This window comes from Physeter macrocephalus, chromosome 7, assembly GCF_002837175.3.
Source record: "Physeter macrocephalus isolate SW-GA chromosome 7, ASM283717v5, whole genome shotgun sequence".
Taxonomy (NCBI): Eukaryota; Metazoa; Chordata; class Mammalia; order Artiodactyla; family Physeteridae; genus Physeter; species Physeter macrocephalus.
The window spans coordinates 60,639,178-60,659,512 of record NC_041220.1 but is presented as its reverse complement, the minus strand read 5'-3'; the positions used below and the strand labels follow the sequence as shown (position 1 = coordinate 60,659,512).

At 37.0% G+C, this 20,335-nt stretch overlaps 1 protein-coding gene across 1 annotated transcript in view; it reads right to left on the bottom strand.

The window, feature by feature from the left end:
• Window positions 1–12,422, bottom strand: part of MAPK10 (mitogen-activated protein kinase 10) — a 361,101-nt gene extending 348,679 nt beyond the window's left edge. Inside the window, exon 1 of the mRNA XM_055086019.1 lies at window positions 12,367–12,422. Within this exon, the coding sequence (XP_054941994.1) occupies window positions 12,367–12,378 (12 nt within the window). The 5' untranslated portion in view covers window positions 12,379–12,422. The remainder of the gene's footprint in view (window positions 1–12,366) is intronic.
• Window positions 12,423–20,335: the final 7,913 nt, after the last annotated feature.

The following is a 20,335-nucleotide window of genomic DNA, read 5'->3' as shown; positions in this document are numbered from 1 at the left end:
TCCATCCAGTTTAAAGTCAAATACTTTATTAAATTTTACAAATCTTGGAAACCTTGGGTATTCCAAAAGAAGTTTACCAAATGCACAATACCTTGATTTTTGTTTTTGACTTCTACCACAGATTATCTTACCCCAGTGTTTTAAAAATTATCTCACCCTGAGGTTTAAAAAACATGAATTTTTTTTCTTCAGTCAGGGCCAACATGCTTCTTTAACCAATAAAACCTTAAGGAATTCTACCTTATAATGTTCGACACTTTTCCCTGAATTACTTATAGCACTACTTTCTTTTGCAACTATTTAAACATTTACAAGTTTCACTCTTGCATTGAATACAGTCCTTTGTAGGACAACATGATCTCAACGTCCTATGTAATGCATCATTAAGTAGCATAATACTGTATTTTTAAATACTATTTTTCCTAAAGTCTCAATATTTATTTAGTTTATTAAATGTTATAAACTCTATTTGTAATCACTCTCCACAAATATAAACATATTAAAACATATCTTAATCAACTGGATAAACATATATAAGTTTTTTTATATAACTTATATGTACATAAGTTTATACATAATTCACTGATCTCTTAGTTCTACCCTTTTTCACATTATTACTATTACAGAGATTTTAAGAACACAATTAATCTAGACACTAAACTGCGTTGTTATATTACAGTTTTATTTAAGTAGGAAACCAGCACTGTGTAATAAAGAGGAAGATGCATTTTACTATCCACAACCTGTTGCCATGGTCAAGGACAAGGTCAGCAAAAAGAGATCCCTGTTTGGGGCTCACAACAGTGTGACTTCTCCTCCCTTCTATGCCTGTTCTTATCACTTTGTTCTCCACTGCACCTCCTGCCATACCCCTATGCAAAGATCCTGAGTCACAAATTTGCCTTTTCTTCCCCTAGTTTTGCTGAATAATTTTATTCTCTAGTTTTTACTAGAGGTCACCTCATTTCTACCTTCCCAAAATGAATGAATGAAGAAAGGAAGGAAGGAAGGGGAAGGGAGGGAGGAAGAATGAACATTTTGGGGAAAACATATTTTAAGAATGCCTTCTATTGTTTTCAAATGCAGCCATGCCCAAAGTGATAACTCTCATGAGCAATGAAGGGGGTAAAACAAATCTTACTTGGATTAGGACTGACAGATGCAACTATTTTCTAGACTTTTAATTTAGTAGAATTTTACATCCCTAACTCAGGAAAGTTCAGTTATGACGGGTCACCAGAGAGAACACAGAGGAACATATGTGTACCCTGCTGTGTGTGAGTTTGTGTACATAGGTGTCCTTATCCCTTAAAATGAGTATCTACATGTATGAGAATTCACATAAATGTGTATTGTCTTGTGTTGTTCAGAATAATCAGTATCTTTCTATGGGAATTGATACAATAATAATATGGCACTTATTTTCAGTTTCTTTGTGTTCAAATAGAAGTTCATGAGAACCTCAGGTACCTGCTAGCTTAACCCCTCAACCTAATGGGATTTGTAAGTACCCATGAGTGAATCAAAAACAGATGCAAGCAGCAGGCTTTCAAGATAAACTTCATCTTTGTCATTACGTTTCCCTATCTGCTCTTTCACACCTGAGGGAAGCTCTGGTAGAGACTAAGCTATAGGGATCACTACTAAGGGGGCTGCTTCCATTTCTATATGTTAACTTGACATAGTCATAATGATGGGTTAGGATTCTGAATTTTTTGTCAAAATGTTAAGCTAATTAAATATGTTAAATATACTGGTCATTGTTCCTTCTGGGTACCAATAGATCATGTGTAGAAACTGTATAATATTCATTCTCATACTAGAATTATAGCATAATGTATAGATACTCAATAAATGTTTGTTGAATAAAAAATTTGAAAAAAATTACCAATGAGAAAACATAAATATTGACAAGCAGTTTATCAATGTTGTGAATGACCTACAATAAATCTATAAACTCAGAGAGTGCAGGTCACTATATATATTTAAACACCTGAGCTAATGACAAATCTTTACAGGGAAGCTAAAAAGCGAGGTGTGAAGACAGTAGGAACAATGCCTTCCTGTCTCAAGTTTGACTTAATCCACCAGGAAAGTTCTTACAACCAAAGACATTCTATAGCCTTTCTCAAGCGCTCACCAAAGCACGAGTTGGAAAAATGGGCTTTCCAAAGGTGTAAATAATTCCATGCAAGGCAGACAGCAACAGAAGCAGGGAAGGAACATCCATCCTCTCACTTAATGGCACACAGGCAAGACACAGAACACAATGCAGACTCCATGACTTCCTTTGAATATAGGAAATTTCTCAAACATGATGTATAGCCATGTTCAAGTTCGAATGTGATTACAGAGTCCCCTCCACACCCTTATATCAGCCTTTAAACTCAAGAGTAGAGTCTCATCAGAACAAGCTAAACAGGAAAAAAAAAAAAAAAAAAAAAAAAGAAGCTACCTCTGTTTCCGACTCTCAGAAAAGGACACTAAGAGGCGTACCCTGAGAGCACAGGTGTTCCTTCACTCTCATGATCTCACTGAACTGAAAAGAAAAATGTTCTCAGTTGGCTTCATTGCCTGTTTTTCATTCAACAAAGACTATATGCTGAGAATTTCCTCAAGCAAATAGTCACTGAAGCCTTTTAACAGGGGAAGGCTCAAGCACTTTTTATTAAAAGCAACAAATCAATCATGAAATGGACCGCATGAAATATGTTTTATAGTTAATGTGAGGAAATGCGCAATATGACAAATGATTCAGCAAGTATAATCCACAAGGCCTGTTTGGAAGAAAAAAAAACACTACTACTAAAGAAAAATGATTCTTTAACTGGTTTTGCCTATGCTTTTACAGGGTTTGTAACTGAAATTCACTTAATGGTTAACTATGTCTTTCTGTCATTAATCTTACTTTCCTTTTCCTTTGGGACCCATTTTAGCCCCAAATGGGGACTTGAAAATGACTAACCGATAACCTTACATGTTTTCCTTAAAAGCTATAGTAAGCCCATATAGCAAAGTTCTTTATGGCACACTACTTTTTTCTTCAAATAATGTGCAAATGTACTATGGATGTTTAAAAAATCACAAACTAATACAACAAAATTAAGGTGCTAAAATAATAAAAGCACACTTAAATACATTTTACATTTAAATAAATTTAATAAAACTTTAAATAAACTTTATTTTAAATAAAACTTTATATTAAATACAAACTTTACACTTAAGTTCATCATTTTATAAATCATTCTCCCCCATCAGGAAGTTTTTGTTTTTTTTTAAATTATTCTAAAGTTTCACAAAGTCATCAAACTCATGCTGTGGATTTAAGATAGGGAAAACAAAAAACTTGTGGAATTAATACATCTTACAGATTCAGTAAAATATATATATATATATATATATATATATATATATATTCTTAGTAATTTAGCTCTCTATCATGGAAAAAGGAAAGAATGCCACTTATCAAATTCCATAGAATATTAAAGAACATGTTCCAGTCCACCTTTGCTATGAAAGCACTGATTGTGGTTTGATGCAGCATTGTACCATTTTGGCATTTGTGACATTTCCCCATGCCTTACTTTCCCACAGAGAAATAGGCCAGTTCATCCTGTAACTTTCACAAAACCTTTCGCAAGAGGTCCTTAATAATCTGGAGGTTATAGCAGGGATGACGGTCCAACTGACCTTCTAAGACAAAAGCCTAGGGTCAAAATTAAACCTGATTTGAAGCTATAAGGAAAAGCAATTTTTAGGGAAACTTCCCCAAGGCAATTCTTGCCATCTGTAATAAATGGAAGGAAGTGAGCAAATGGAGTGAAATGCACTAAAATATAATTGTCACTTGTCCTAGGTAAGAGCACTCTATTTATGTCTGGGTAAAATTTATAATGTATTTGTTTCTAAGGTTCTCAAGAGAGAAATCACTAATCAGTAGGTTTCTGGCCACAGGTTTTGCATCCACATTTAATGCTGCTGACTGATGGGTAACGGCAATCAACTAATTACTGTATGGCTGTAAAGATTTTTTTAAAATAACAAGCTCTAATTTATAATCAAGGATTGTCTTATGATTATTTTAGGCCATACCTGCCTTCTTCTAGAAAAAGAAAAATGTTTCTTTTTTCTAGAGAAAAGAAAAAGCAATGTTTCTCATATTTATTCCTGTCATAAGGAACCCCTCTCTGGGACTTCCCTGGTGGTGCAGTGGTTAAGAATCTGTCTGCCAATGCAGGGGACACGGGTTTGATCCCTGGTCCGGGAAGATCCCACATGCTTCAGAACAACTAAGCCCGTGTGCCACAACTACAGAGCCTGCACTCTAGAGCCCGCGAGCCACAACTACTGAGCCCGTGTGCCACAACTGCTGAAGCCTGTGCGCCTAGAGCCCATGCTCCGCAACAAGAGAAGCCACCGCAATGAGAAGCCCGTGCACTGCAACAAAGAGTAGCCCCCGCTCGCAGCAACTAGAGAAAGCCCGCACGCAGCAACAAAGACCCAACGCAACCAAAAAAAAAAAAAAAAAACCCTCTCTGCTCTACCCCCACATCAAGTCGTTTCCATGACATTTTTCCTATCCCAAGTCTGTCATCTAGAATTTCCCAACTCCTCTCTCCTCACCTCCTCTGTCAAACCGCTAGACAACACCATCCATACATGCTGCCTTTATTTCCTCATCTCTCAGTAGATCCTCAGCCTACTGTGATCTGTCTTCTTGGGCCACCACAACAGCAAACAAGTTCTTGTTAGTGGTGAATGTCATTAAACCTAATGGCAACTTTCAGCCCTGATCTTCCTTGGCCTCTAGGAAGTGACACGGCTCTAGACTCCCTCTCTTTCCAGAGTTTCTGTATAGCACAACCTCATGGGTTTCAGAAGAACATAGAGAAAGAGCCCACAAAATCTGAAGCCAGAACGCCCACATTTAAATCAGCTCTACATATACAGGCTGTGTGACAGTCTTTAAGTCATTTAACCTCTTTTGTACTCACTTATTTTTCATCTGTAAAATCAGAGATAACAGTACTACCAAACTTTCGAGATGAGTAAATTGATTTAATATATGTAAAAGCAAATAAAATAGTGCCTGGCCATAGTAATTGTCATACATATTTTAGCTTTTATTGGTTTTTATTCTAATTTTCCTCCTACTTCTTGGTTCTCTCCTTCTTTGTTTGTGTTTATCAGGGTTTGTTCCTAGATTCTCTCTCCCCCACCCGCCCCTCCGCCAGCTACAGAGTCCTTCTACTTGCTGATGAAGCCTAAACATAATCTCCAACCCACACCTATTTCCTAAACTTTAAACATACTTATGCAACTGCCTACTGGATATCTCAAATCCAACATGTCCATAGCCGAATTCATCTTTCTCCCAAGGCTGTTCCTCCTCCAGTGCTCCCTTTCTCTAAAACTGCAGCCACCACCTACATAGCCATTCAAGCCAAAAACCAGGAATCATGTCTGACTCTGTCATTCTCTCATCTTCCATATGCAAACAAGTCCTACACATTCTATCTCCCTTTTAAATATCCCTTGAACACGATCAGCCTCTTCTCTTCTACCTCTGCAGCAGCAAGTCCAGGCCACTCCTATGTCTCTCTGGACCACTGCAACAGCCTCCTTGTCTCTTTACCATTGGCCCTCCCCCTCTCTAAACATTTTCCATACAGCAAAGGCAGCCTTCTTTTACACTCAGATCTGATCATGCCTCCAGCCCTTTGCTACAACCCTCCTACGTCATAATGAACACGGCATGCAAGGCCCTTCATGATGGAATCTGGACCCTGAATATTTCTTAAGCCTCATTTGTTATTCTTCTCTCTCTTGCACAACTTGCAGCTCTTCAAATCTTGGTCACCTCTGGACTCTCACACATGCTGTTTCCTCAGCCTGAGATTTTCTCCCATTCCACCAACATCCTTCCTTTGTCTGGATAATTCCTACCCAAACAACTTTACTCAAGGAGACTTTCTCTTGACACCTAAACTATATTCAGTATCCTGGTAATATGCGCACAGAAAATACTGGAGCCCTCCCCCCAGGAATAGTTCTCATAGTTTTTTTAACTGTTTAAAGTAAACATACAAATGAATTATATAATTACAAAATGTGATACATGCTATGAAGGGAACTGTGTCCCTCACCAGAATATGATCATACAAGGACGTGACATTTTGTGAGCTCAATGCCTAGAATAATAATAGGCATTCAAATATATATATATGTATGTATACACATATATGATGATAAGATTGATATCATCAATACTAACAGGAAGATGTAAGAGGGAAGAGGAAGGAAGATAGCCTAATTTTCTACCTGCACTCACCTGCTAAGATTCTCTACAGGAGTTTACTGTCAATGCCCATCTCCACACATCAACCCTGCACCTCCAATGTCATCTCAATAGCTTTGATGCAGTGAAAGGTAACTCATAAAATGCCTGGGATACCCCTGATATATGCTTTGATTTGGTCAACAAATATTAATAATTTGGTGTATGTGTTAGACTGTGCTAGGCATAGAAGTCTATTCAAATTAAAAGATCACAGGACTTCCCTGGTGGCGCTGTGGTTAAGAATCTGTCTGCCAATGCAGGGGACACGGGTTCAAGCCCTGGTCCAGGAAAATCCCACATGCCGCAGAGCAACTAAGCCCGTGCACCACAACTACTGAGCCTGCACACTAGAGCAGGCGAGCCACAACTACTGATCCCACGTGCCACAACTACTGAAGCCCACGCACCTAGAGCCCATGCTCAGCAACAAGAGAAGCCACCGCCATGAGAAGCCAGTGCACCGCAACAAAGAGCAGCCCCCACTCACCGCAGCTAGAGAAAGCCCATGCGTAGCAACAAAGACCCAACACAGCCAAAAATAAATAAATAAATAAATTTATTAAAAAATAAATACAAGATCACAAAACTCTTAGAAGCTAAAGATAAATGCCATTTGTATCAAACATGTTAAATACATTGGTATATAAACACTATGTGAAAGTGATTTTTAAAATTTAAACCGGCCCATAATGATCCTGCTTTAGAGTATAAGGTAACAAGCAACAACCAGATAATGTTCCTAAAGATAGAAATGACAGGCTAAAAAGAAGTTGTTTTTTTTTTAAATCATTTTGCTTTTTATCTTCTTGCTCTGTTTTTCTCTCACTCTCTCCTCCTTCCTCTTTTTCTTCTCTATCTCTATCTATATCTCTATCTATCTCTCTGCAATGGATAATACATTACACAACTTGTATAACGTCAGAGATGCCCTCTGAGTTGGAAATTGGTCAGAAGAAGTCAAACTAGAAACAAAAGATTTTCCAACATAAAAAGACAAGCATAATTCATGTTGAAATCAGTGTAAGATCAAATAATAAATGAACAAAGAAATACCATACAATAACCTTTAGAAAACAACTAGAACATGAAATTACTTCTATAAATTAATGTCAGATAATTTCTAAGTAAGGGCAAAATCAGTTTCACGGAAGAGAGATAACTTTAAAAGCTTTAAATTGTTTTCTTTTATATTAGTGATATATGTATTTGGGGAAAGCTAAACCACTGTGACTAACTCTAGAACTTGGTCTTAGCTGTTTGAGACCTGGTCTTAAGCAGAATTGAATGTTTTAACTTAAGCTTGCCAATCCTACTTTCTCCTATAAGTGATTCTTAGCAACTTGTTTGGAGGTTCTATCAAGCAATTAGGGCCACCCACAGACCCTTGAATAGAGGGTATAATCCAGGAAGATAAGACTTAGAGAACTTATCCAGGAAGTGCTTCCACTTTTATCAAGTATAGGGCTTTGAAAGGGACAAACATAGAATCATGCAGAGAGGGGAAACACATGCTCATGAAGACATATCAAAAGAAGTCTTTGTTCAATAACACTCCAGGGAGCCCTTCCCTGGTCATCGTATCCAAAACTGTAACCCTCTACCACACTCTCCAATCCATTTTCCTGCTTTAATATTCTCCTTGACCATTTCCACCATCTAATATACAACACATTTTACTTGTTCTTCTGGTTTATTGTCCATCTCCTTCAACCATAACTTAAGCTCATGAAGCCAGAAATGATTTTTTTAGTCCACTGCATTCATAATTGTATCCCCACAGCTAGAACAGGCACATAGTAGTAGTGTTCAATAAATATTTGTTGAATGAACAAATGTAATTAATTCTATCCTTGAAATCATATGGTAACTTACGGTGCATCCAGATTACCTTTACCTCCACATGGTAAGTTTAATGTAGCAAGAAGTCTTTCCATAGATTAAATTTAGAAACAGTTTTCTGCACTTGTGATAGAGGTTGATAATCATTTTGATCACCCAAGAAAGTCAAATCATACCTGAGTCACTTCAGATAGATACTTCAGGCACTTGTCAAGGTCTCTGTCTACACTTGCATGAGTGGATGTACAGAACAAGGTGGGTTATAAGCCCCTTTGTGTTCGAGAGTCATGAAAAAGAAGCTGCCTCACACCCGAGAGAGAATGGGGAAATGAAAAGTGATAAGCATTCTGGGTCCGTAAGATGGTGGACATCTGCATCAAACATGATTGTATAATTCAGCAAGCTTGCAACCCAAGAAGAGTCATTACATCAGCACATCGATCAAGAGCTGGAGCAGAGCTCCCAATATATCTGCAATTGCCACTCCACGTATAATGAAAGAAAATGTTGTTCTCTACTTCCCTGGATCACCATGTGAATCACTATGTGTGACCAAGCACTGATGCCGGGAATGGGCTGAGGTTGACCGAATATCATTTAGAATTCTCTACCTGACACTCCAGCCCCCATTAATTTGCCAAAATATTCAAATACTATCAGACTGGTTATTTTATCCTTATCATATGTTCTTTCCCAATATCTACCTATTTGCCTTTTTCTAAGAGTCCAGTTGTTCAAATTCCAGTTTCCTTCAATCCTATCATACTTTCCTTAACATATAATGCAAGATCTCCTCTTCCTCTACCTTCCTTGGCTAATTCCACGCTTCTCCTCTTGTTAGAATTCCTATGGAAATTATTCTTTAATCTTATATTTGCAAAGAATTTGAGAATCTGCAAAGCACTTCCACATACATCATCTCACTTACATAAATAAACAGCAGAGTACTATTTTACAGACCCATTTTTTTTCTTGCACTTCCCAGCCCTATACCATTTCCACAGCTTGCTTTTCCCAGACCTAGTAGGGGTCACTCCAGAGTATACATGCTAATGAGGATGAAAATGAGGATGAAAGTACCCCAGGGCATATGTCATGATAACAACTGAGTTTCTTTAGTTATTTCAATATGAAACTGCTTGGTAATGATCCAAAGCAAACCAATATTTTTCAAAGTTTTAGTGTTATAGTAACAATAACAAAATGCAATTCCCTGCTCTAGCCAGATGCCATATTAAAATGTTTCACATTCAATTCTCTCAAAAACTATGGGATATGTAAAACATAACCATTTCATATATAAGGAAAGGAAGTCTTAAAATTGTTAAGTAACTGCCCAGTGTCAGATTGGGAATTTGGATCTGATCTGTATGACTTGAAAGCCAAAGCCCCTTGGCCCCATACTCTGCAGTCAGGCACTATTCTGTTATACAGAGTGTAAGAGCAGGGCTGCAGTACAGGACAAAGTGATCTCAACTATTGCCAGGGACATACAGAGGCTAAAGCACAATAAAATAACACTTATTTTAATTATAAATAAGTAGGAAATATATGTGATTGCCTGGGGCTTCAGACAGTCGTGCAGTGACTAAGGCAGAAGCAGGAAAAGGGGAGAAGCTGGAGCTAAACAAGACGAGAAGTCTTTGTGTGAACCTGCCCTCTCACCTCACCCCAGGACAGGAAGAGTTTACCTGGGGCAAGAAGGCCTGGAGGCTTCCCTTCCTTACTCAACCACAGAGTCTTCAGTTCCCCCTTTTACGAACTGCCTTACCTTCTCTTCTTCCTTAGTGCTACTTATTAATCTTCATTTTCACTAGGTTTATCTGACCATATGAATAGATTTAGGATTTGAAAGAGGGTAGGACACAGTGAGAGCCTCAATCATTAGCCTAACAGTCTAATTTCACTCTCCAGACACTGTAGTCAACTTGTTTCTTTATTGTCATAAGTAAAGAGGCAATAAAGTGTAATGCATAGTGTTCAGATTCTGCTCCACCACTCACTAACTCTGGGACCTTGAACATGTTGCTTAACCTCTCTGTGCCACAGTTTACTCATCTGTAAAAGGAGCATAGTAATAGTACCTACCTCACTGTAAGGTATTGTGAAGAATAAATGAGATAATACATGTAGCGTACTTGAGATATTGCCTGACTCAGAGTAAGTGCTCTGTGAGCATTTACTATTATAATTACTATATAATGCATGTGTCATAAGGATTACAAAAATAATATCTAATATTCAATGAAAATTACACTCTGTGACTTCCATTTATTCCTCACATAAACTCTGTGAAGTAGATACACACTGTCCCAGTTATAAATGAAACACAACCTCAGAGAGGTTATAGAGGAGTCCAAAATTATGCAGGCAGCAAGCGATAGAGTTAGGACTCAAGCCCAGCAGTCTGATTCCAGAATCAAGCTCTGCACCACCACGCTATTTCAGATGGGTAATAATACTTGCTAATAGGTATTGAAGCTTTGCTCTGTGCCAGGCATTGTTCTAATAACTTAAGCTCTCTTATATTTTACATCTCTTGTGAAAATTAAGTAAAATTCTCAAAACTACCTTACGAGACAGATGCATTTATTGTTCCTATTTTACAAATGAGAAAACCAAGAAACCAGGCCAAGATCACACAATTAGCAGATGGCTAAAGTAAGTGTACCTCATACTGAAAGGTGGGTAAAGCTGAGGTGCTAAATTTAAATCTCAGTGACCCAGTATCAGATTGAGCATCACAATTTTCAAAAAGGAAACTCCCTTCTAGTATATCCATCTAAACAATTTCTGAGTCAGAATGATTAAGACAGGTATTCAACACTGGAATTACAAAAGAAGGAACTGATTAAATGCTAATTTATTCTGATTTGCCTTACTACTCAATCATCTTCCCACCTCTAACAGCAGCTATTTTCAGTAGTCATTTTCATTCTGTCCTCTACAATTTGAATAGATTCACTATTAGCAAATAAGGATCAACCTTTCATAGGAAGCAAGACCATTACCTTCATGTGCTTCCTGTCTCATAGAAGTTAGAGGCAACGTAGAGCGAGAGAGTGGATGAATATTCAGTCCATGCAGCTGTGACAAGAGGAGAATCTGCCAATGATATACGGGGCCAAAACTCACAGGACTTTATAAGCATCACATATCAATAGTAATGGATAACAACTGACGGGGCACTGAGCAGGACCACAGCAGTCCAATAACTCTTGAAGTATTTATGCAAATTATAAAAATGAACTTTTGTTTGGTGAGCAGAGTACGGGTTTTGCTGTAGCCCAAACCACTCACTGAGCCTCAACACCATGTACCAAGGGCTTGGTGTATGTTTCAAATGGATCCCAATGGATCTGAGCTCATATGGGAAGGTGCCTTTAGAAGTCCAGAAAGACATGATGGATAGCAAGGACAGAAACATACTGTTACAGATCTTGGGAACAGATTGAATAAAATACAAGAATCAAGAAGGAAGATGGCCAGAAAATTTTCTTTATAGGAAGATTGTGTGGGAAAATAACAATGTGCCATGGGAAATAATACCAGTTGGATGGTTAGAACAAGTTATTAGATCCCTTATATTCACAGCACAATTAAATACCTGATTTTCTAGGCAAGAGAAAGCCCAGTGGGAATATATATATACATATATATGTATGTATATATATATATATATACGGCAATGAAAAAAAATTAAGATTTTGGGGATTCTTCAAGAATGTTATTCTAGGTAAAGAAAAGACTGATGATAAATCATGTGGTCACAGATTAACTCAGTAAACAAATAACGAATTAACAAAGTATGGAACAGGAACCTGATTAGGAAAGAAAACATGTTGACAATAATGGTAATAAATTTGACCCAAGCCAAAACAAAACCTGGCAGTTACTGTGCACTTTATGTTATGTGTTTTACATGCATTACCCTTACAATAACCTTATGACATCAGCGTTATTATTAGTACCATTTTATAGATAAGGAAACTGAAGCTAAAGAGATCATGTGACTTACCCAGGATCTCCTATGAGCTAATAGATTTGGGGTTTAAATCCAGATGGTTTAACTTTGGAGTGTACATGCTTGAGCACCATGCTATACAGCTAAGTGTTAAATTAATGGAAGTAGCCACAATTAACAAGAACACAGATGCAAGTACCAGACACATCAAATGTTGTACCACCTCTAGCTGCATAGAGAAAATTCAGGATAAGGAGGCCTCTGATAGCGATGAGAAACCTGACCAGAATAGAGTGATGGAAATAATGAGATACAATGAAATACAAATACTCTTAAAATAGTTTACAGTGAGCAAGATTCATAATGAACAAAATAGAATGGACTTTCATGCCTGGCTTCATCGTCTCACTTTGGAACTGACAGAGAATAAGTTTGCTGTGTAGGCATTTCATCGTAATGACTTTACTATTATTAACAATGACAATAGTTCCAGGCAGTAGTTCATATTTGCATAGCAGCCTTCCACATTGGAGCAAAAGCACCCGGCAAACATTCTCATGTATATTATTGATGGCTTAGATTAATAGAGCGCCTTTCTGTCAAAAAGCTCATTAATCCTTACATGGACTCTTGTGACACAAATAGGCAAGCGATCCATTTCTACATTTTATATATGGAGAAACCAAAGTCCAAGGACCTTTGTATAATTGCTTAGTAATACTGTGGCTGGGTCTACAATGAAATCATAAGGAACCTAGCATTCCCCTTCCTTACTGACTGAAGCGCTATCTCTTTTACAACTTACTCCGAATTACCTGAAAGTGGGGGCCTTCTCTATCTACTGGAGCCTTCCACACCAATTCTTACTACCTCTTCTTCAAGCTGGATTCTCATTGCCTCCCTCCTCTCTCATTGCATCCATCCTCTCTCCTCCCCAAACCAGTCTCAATATTGCTCCCAGAATCATTTTCTTCAGCCTGTTCAGAAAACAGCAGTAGCTCTTCATTGTCTGTGGAAACAGACCCAAATTCCTTCATAGAAGGAATTTCACAGCCTCCCTTAATCAGTCCCCAGTCTTTTTCCCAGCCATTTCCCTGAATGCCATCTCCTCTGTGCCTAGATCACACAAGCCTAACTTTCTGAACCCCAAAGCTCACTCTTCTCTTTTCTCACTCTGTTCCCTCTTCTAGAAGTAACTTTTCCAACTCCAACACTGACTACTAAAACTATCTTCACAATTCCACTCTGATGCTGTCTCCTCCATGAATCCCTCTAATACCTCAGTTGAAAATGGCTGCTCCCTCAAAGTCCACAATACCCTTTTAACCTTTATCTGTTGCATTCCCCATATTCTACCTAGGGCTATTGTGACTTATGAAAGGACATCTGACTTATTAGAATGTTCTATCCCTGACATTCACAGAGAGTCAACAATGTGTCAGGCCCTGTGACAGCCAGTAGGTAAAAAAGAGAAACAGATCTCTGCCTACACAGAGGTTATAATCTTACAGACTTTCACATCTAGGGGTCCTCCTCTGAATGACCAAACACACTATTTCTCTGTTTTTCCAGGAATGTTACCATTCTAGATCATAAAAGAGATGTTAATTCATTACATAGAGTAGATGCTTTTTAGAAGTGGTTCTCCAAGCATAGTACACAGATACCCTGAAGGTCCCCAAGACTTTTTTAGAGGGGCCCCTGAGGTCAAAACTAACTCCAAATAATATTACGACACAGTTTGCCATTTTCACTCTCATTTTCTCTCATATGTACAGTAGAGTCCTCCGGAGGCTGCATGATGTGTGATATAACAGCAGATTGAAGGCATAAGTAGATAAGAGAATTCAGCTGTCTTCTATTAAACCAGTCATTAAACAGATTTGCAAAAATGTAATACCATGCTTGTCACTAAATTATTTTTGGTTAGTAAAAAGCAGTTTTCATTAAAAGATACATTCTAGATATTTTATTTAACATATGTAACAGTTTACTGTTGTTAATTCTTAATTACCTAAATATTTCAAATTGATATCTTAATTTCTGACATGGTAAATACCAATGGATATAATAATTGTCAAGTGTGTAAAGGAATCATGAGACCACAAAGTCTGAGAATTGCTGCCTTAGAGCGCTGGGACGCATGTCATTCTGTGGAACCCCAGTTGAGAATGTCTGGGCGATAGGTGAATCGTTTGTAATCACACTGTTCCCTGAACTCACCTCTGTTAAAGCAACTATCTATCTTATGTGTGAGATGAATTTATCTCTGATGCTGCAGCACCAAGCACAGAGGAGGAAGCCAGTAAATACCTGAGGGAGAAAGCAAAGAAGGAAGGAGGGAGAGGAAGGAGAGAGCATGGCAGGGAGAGAGGAAGGGAAAAAGGAAGGAAAAAAGGAGGGAGGGAGAGAGGGAAAAAGGGAAGAACTGTGTCTTTTTCATTCTTCAAAGATTCTACCAGAGTAATCTGCCCACTGAAAATATCTATTAACCTTCATGTAAATGTGTTGTATTGATATAATATCTAAGGTGATTAAGACATCAGTAGTTTCATCTGATGTGTTGGTAAATCCCAATACAGCTTAGAAACCATGATTTTAAAGACAAATTTTTAAAGAATCCTCTCATAAATAAATCAATAAACAAACCTTTATGCACACTAGTCCTTCACTATCAGAGGATAATTTTAGGATAAAGAAAGCTACAAATTAGGGAAATAGATGCAGTCAATTTGGTTGCCTATGCATAAATTGTATTCCTTATGGATAATAAAGTCTCAATAATTAGAAGTTACTTCCTATAACTAAAATATATTATCTCTAGATTTAGAGTGAGAATAGGTAGAATTAAGGCAAAGATAATAAAAGGGGGAGGGTCAAAGCAAAAATTGGGCATAGGCAAGCCTGTGTTCAAGATCCTTCTAATCCTCCATCTGGCCTATTCTTTCCTTTCAGCTGTCCATGAAGCAGCTTTTCATCCCTATGAAGTTCCTTCACTGGCCAAGGTTACCCTCACCAAGGTATTCCACTTCACCTGGCTTTTTGTGTGTTATTCCATGCTTTAAAAAAGAAATTTAAACATCACCTATCATAACTCCCTCATACACAGTTGAAATTCAGCTAGGTTAAGACTTGCCCAAAGGAATATTAATTCATGACAAAACTGCAATGAGACTCTAATATCAAGTTCTCTTCCTTTTCCAGGAACAACATAATGAAAATTTTAAAATAATCTGCTAAACCCCTAACAAAGCACTCTCTTTCAGACCACTCTTGATTCCTTCCCCATGTAAAAACCTTTCCTATATATTCCATTTCCTTAGTCTCCTATGTTAATGAATTAAGACATTTATCCAAGTGTGGATGTTATCTAGATTCAAAATCCATTAACACCAATTCACACCTTAACTCAAGTTAGTTTATCAGATTAGCTAGCCAACCACTTTACCTCATAACATTTCTTTGGTTTTGTTTTTTGTTTTTTTTTTTTTTTTTGGCCATTGCATGGCTTTCAGGATCTTAGTTCCCTGACCAGGGATTGAACCTGGGCCCCAGCAGTGAAAGCACCAAGTCCTAACCACTGGACCAATAGGGAATTCCCATAACATTTCCATTTTAACAGGAACAGTCTTCAACCAAAGGAGTAAGTGGAAATTTCACACATTATATCAGGTTCAGAAACAGAGAGAGTTGAGAATCAGACAGCATTTTGTCTCCTTAAATCATGACACAGGGTCAGATATCTATACTTAGGACCAAAACTAGAAAAGAAGGTCAGCATATGAGATTTGATTGCCTGTGATGTTCCACATTGCTGACCTGAACCCTGGTGGGCAAGAACATAGTCAACAGACACATGACATGATACATTTGGCTGAAACTCATAAAAAATGAAAAACAGCTTAAAAAAATAACCAGCTTAAATTAATTGTTTCCTCCCCACTATTTCACATAGTTTTTGTCTAATACAATTCAATCTTTTTGGGGGGGGAGGGGAAGGGGGGAGTGTAATATCTTTAAATCGTAATAAACTAAATTCCAAAGCAGAATTATTATCTTAAGATTTATAAATGACTTTCTAAAAACAATACTGTCAAGGTTATCCATTCTCAAGTTTAAAGGCATTTGAAAGTGGGCCTCAAGGATTTAAAGCACCAAAAAACCAACTAGAGCTTCCAAAGGTACAACTTGAAAGAAAACTTTGAAATATCTGGCATATATAAATTCTGGCATCTACACCATAAATAATACATTATCACATGTAATGAATGCTGTTAAACTGTAGACTAAATTTTCCAATAAGCCCTAATCTGAGGTTTCTTATGTTAATCACATCTTCATTAATATCTCATACTTTTATTTTAATAGTAGTTCCTGTGATACTATTTATCAGAATATGGAGAATTCTTTATGAAGAATCTGAAATATCCTAAAATTTATGCTGACTCATTCTTCAGCTAAGTTCCAGGAAAATAGTATGATTTTCCTGATCTGACATCAAATTACTTGGGACCTCTCAAATCTATCTTCCTAAGAGTGAAAAGCCTTTAAAAGGTCTACTTATGTTGGTCTTACTAAGGTTCAATAGCCCTAAGGATTTAGTTTCCTACCTTGGTAACTTGCATCCATGGAGAAGCAAGACAGAGCAGCACTATAATGACATATTTCTGAATATTCTCTTATTCATCCCCATGTATAAGATATTTGCTTCCACAAACCTGTTATGCTCACTTCTATCACTTTTTACTTTGATTATGCTGCTATCATTTCTTGGAATCCCTGTTCTTACCCTTACCTGGAAACCATATCAATGTTTAAGGCTCCACTTAGGTCCAACTTTTACCTTTAATTCTGAAAAGGATACAACATAGTAATAAAAAAGGAAGTGCTCCAGAGTTGGATTCCCTGGGTCTACCACCACTAGCTGCATGACCTAGGGCAAGTTACTAAGCCTCCTATGTTTCAGTTTCATGATTTGTAAAATAGAAATGCTCAGGGGGATTTCTATGAAGATTAAATGAATCAGTGCATGGAAAGTGCCTTGAACAGTGTGTGGCACAAAATAATCACTCAATAAATGTTATCCACTATTATAATCTTTATTATAACTCTCATTCTTCCCACACCTCTCTGAACATATATAGACACATAAATCATAAGGACCTTAAACCCTAGAGGTCACTTAGTTCAATCTCCCACATAAAGTAGTACATTTGGTCAACCATGCAGTTAAATACTTGCAGTGCTGGAAAGTTTGCTACTTTTCAAAAAGCACAGACTGACAAACAATCCTAATAATCAGAAAGTTCCTTTATATAAAGTGCCTACTCTCCACTCACAGGTCTGTAACTTCTGTCTCCAGTACAGCTTCAAGATAAACCTGCATCCTCTATCTTCTTTCACAAAATATTCCAAACAGTCTCTGACTAGTTAAAAGGACAGTAAGACATTTTGTTTAGAAAAGTAAAACAAATTTTGGCAAAATTTACTCAACAACAATAACAAAATTAAGAAATTTTGGTAAAATTAAGAAATTAAGGTAATCCTTGCTTCTGAGGGATTTGGCAACAATATTCACATTTATCACCAGATCTATTTAAATAAAATTGTAGACTCTCCGTCAGGCTGTCAGGCTGCTTTGCAGATTATACCCAGACTCTCTGTCAGGCTGTCAGGCTGCTTTCCAGATTATATCCAGAGGTACAATATTTGGTGCATTATTTTGCAGTCTAGTTATTTCTTTACAAAGTCCCTTTGGCTATGTTTTTTCTCCCTGTAATTTTCATTTTCCTGCCTCTGTTTCTATCTATCTGTCTGTCTATCTATCTACATAGATAGATAGATAGATCTTGCTCTTTCTTCTTTCTTTTGTCAACCATTCAACACATATTCATGCAGTACTACCAAGTATCAGGCACTGTGCTAGGCATGGAAAAGTCAAAGATAATTAGATTTGGCTCAAATTACTCACAGGCTAAGGTGGAGAGACAGACACATAAACAGTTAATAAACCACACTGGTAATGCAGTGAGATAGACATGCATAGGCTACGGTGAGAACACCAGGAAAGAATGCCTAATGGAAGGAGTCAGGAAAGATTTCTGGAAGGAGATAACATCTGATGACGGCTAAAGTGAGTCTAAGCAGCTTCTCCAAACACTAAATCACTTGAGAATCTTGTTTGAAAGATTCTGAGTCAGTAGATGTAGGTGGGACTTGAGATGCTGCTATTCTAATCAAGTTCCCAGATAATGTCCGTGCTGCTGGTCCCCAGATCACTCTTTGAATTGCAAAGGTCTAAAACGATGAATAATGACTAAGTAAAGGAGGGGTGGGTTGAGTACAGGCGGAATAGACAGTATGAAGTAAATCACAGAGGTAAGAAACACTTGAGTGCATGATAAGACTGAAGCACACTGGTGTCCCCAGGCAATTCGAGAGATCATCAATTCCTAAACTGGAGGTGGATGGGAGTATGGTATATTTTAAGTAGAAGGGAATTTATTACATAGGCCGTGGAGCATATCAAAGTAAGCAGGGCAGTCACATGGTAACAACTGCAAATAAGAGCTGGTAGAATCATGAGCAAGAAGATAATATGCTAGACTACTTTAAGTAAACCTGCTAACAATGATAATGAGGTCTAATTTTGGCTGTAGCAATAGATTTATTTCAAAGGAAACTGATGTGAGAAATGTTTAAGAGATAAAGTAGGTTGATTTTATTTTAACTTATTAATGTAAAAAAATCAAGCAAGTTGCTATTTCTTTGCATTCGTTGCCAGCTTGGTGTCTATTCTTAACCTGACAGTAACATATGATCTTGAACAAGACACTTCACCTATTTTCACACCAAGTTCCACATTTTAAAACAGTAAAGAGTTGACCCAAATAAACACTGTGGTCTCTTTAAACCCTAAACTTTATAATCCTGTGAATTAAATTCATCTCTCATTGAATCACAGAATCATAAAATATATTCTTAAAACCTGCCACAACACCTGGAATATAAATATACATTGTATGACTAATATTGAATCTACCTAGCCAACAGGTCTTAAAACTTGAGACTTCTAAAATCCTCCCTCTTCTTCACCCATGACGTTCATTACTGAGTCTAGCTGCTTTGTACTTATGTCCTACTGATGATTCTTTGGTTTATGCCCTTATTATTTTTTAGCTGAAATCCTGCAGTAGCACCTTACAAGTTCTCTCTGGCTCTAATCTAATCCCTTTCCAGACACTATCCAAGAAATTGAAGAACTCTGGAGTCAGAAAGACCTGGGCTTAAATGTTAAATCCACTGTTTCATAGTTGTGTGATTGTTAGCAAGCTATTTAACCTCTCTAAACCTGAGTTTCCTTATCTATGAATCATAGGGGTGATATGAAGATTAAATGTTTGTAAAGTGCTTAGCACAGTGCTTAATACACAGTAAGAACTCAATAAATGCTAGTTATTATTTTGAAAGACAAGTCTCATAAAGACTTGAGCAGGCACTTTACAAAAGAGGTAGATCAAATGGCCAATAAAAAATGAAAAGATGTTCTTTTTATTAGTAGTCAGCACAATGCAAATTAATACTTCCATGAGTACAATTAGGTACCCACCTGATCAGCAAATTTTAAGAACTTAAAAACCAAGTATTGGTGAGGATATAGAGCTTCTTATATATTGCTGGTGGAAATATAAATTGAGGCAACTAATTGAGGAAAACATTTGGCATTATTTAGAAAAACTGAATGTGCACATACCCCAAAACTCAGGAGTTCCTTTCCTTGATGTGTATACTAGAGAAGCTCTTATACATGTATACTAGAATCTATGAGCAATAATATATGTGCATAAAAAGTATCATATGTATACTTAATATTATTATATGTAAATGTATTTATTTAACATTTACTTAGTACATTTATATATAAATAACTCAGGTTATTTTATATATATATATATATATATATATATATATATATATATACACAGACACACACACATAAGTAATACAGAAACAATCCAAATGTCTATCATAATAATGGATAAGTAAATTTGGGTATATTCATAGAGTAAAATACTACATAAGTTACATGAATAAACTACATACATCAACATGGAAGAATTTTACAGCGTTTCACAAAATCAGGTGGTTAAGTATATATCAAACACACACACATAAGTAATACAGAAACAATC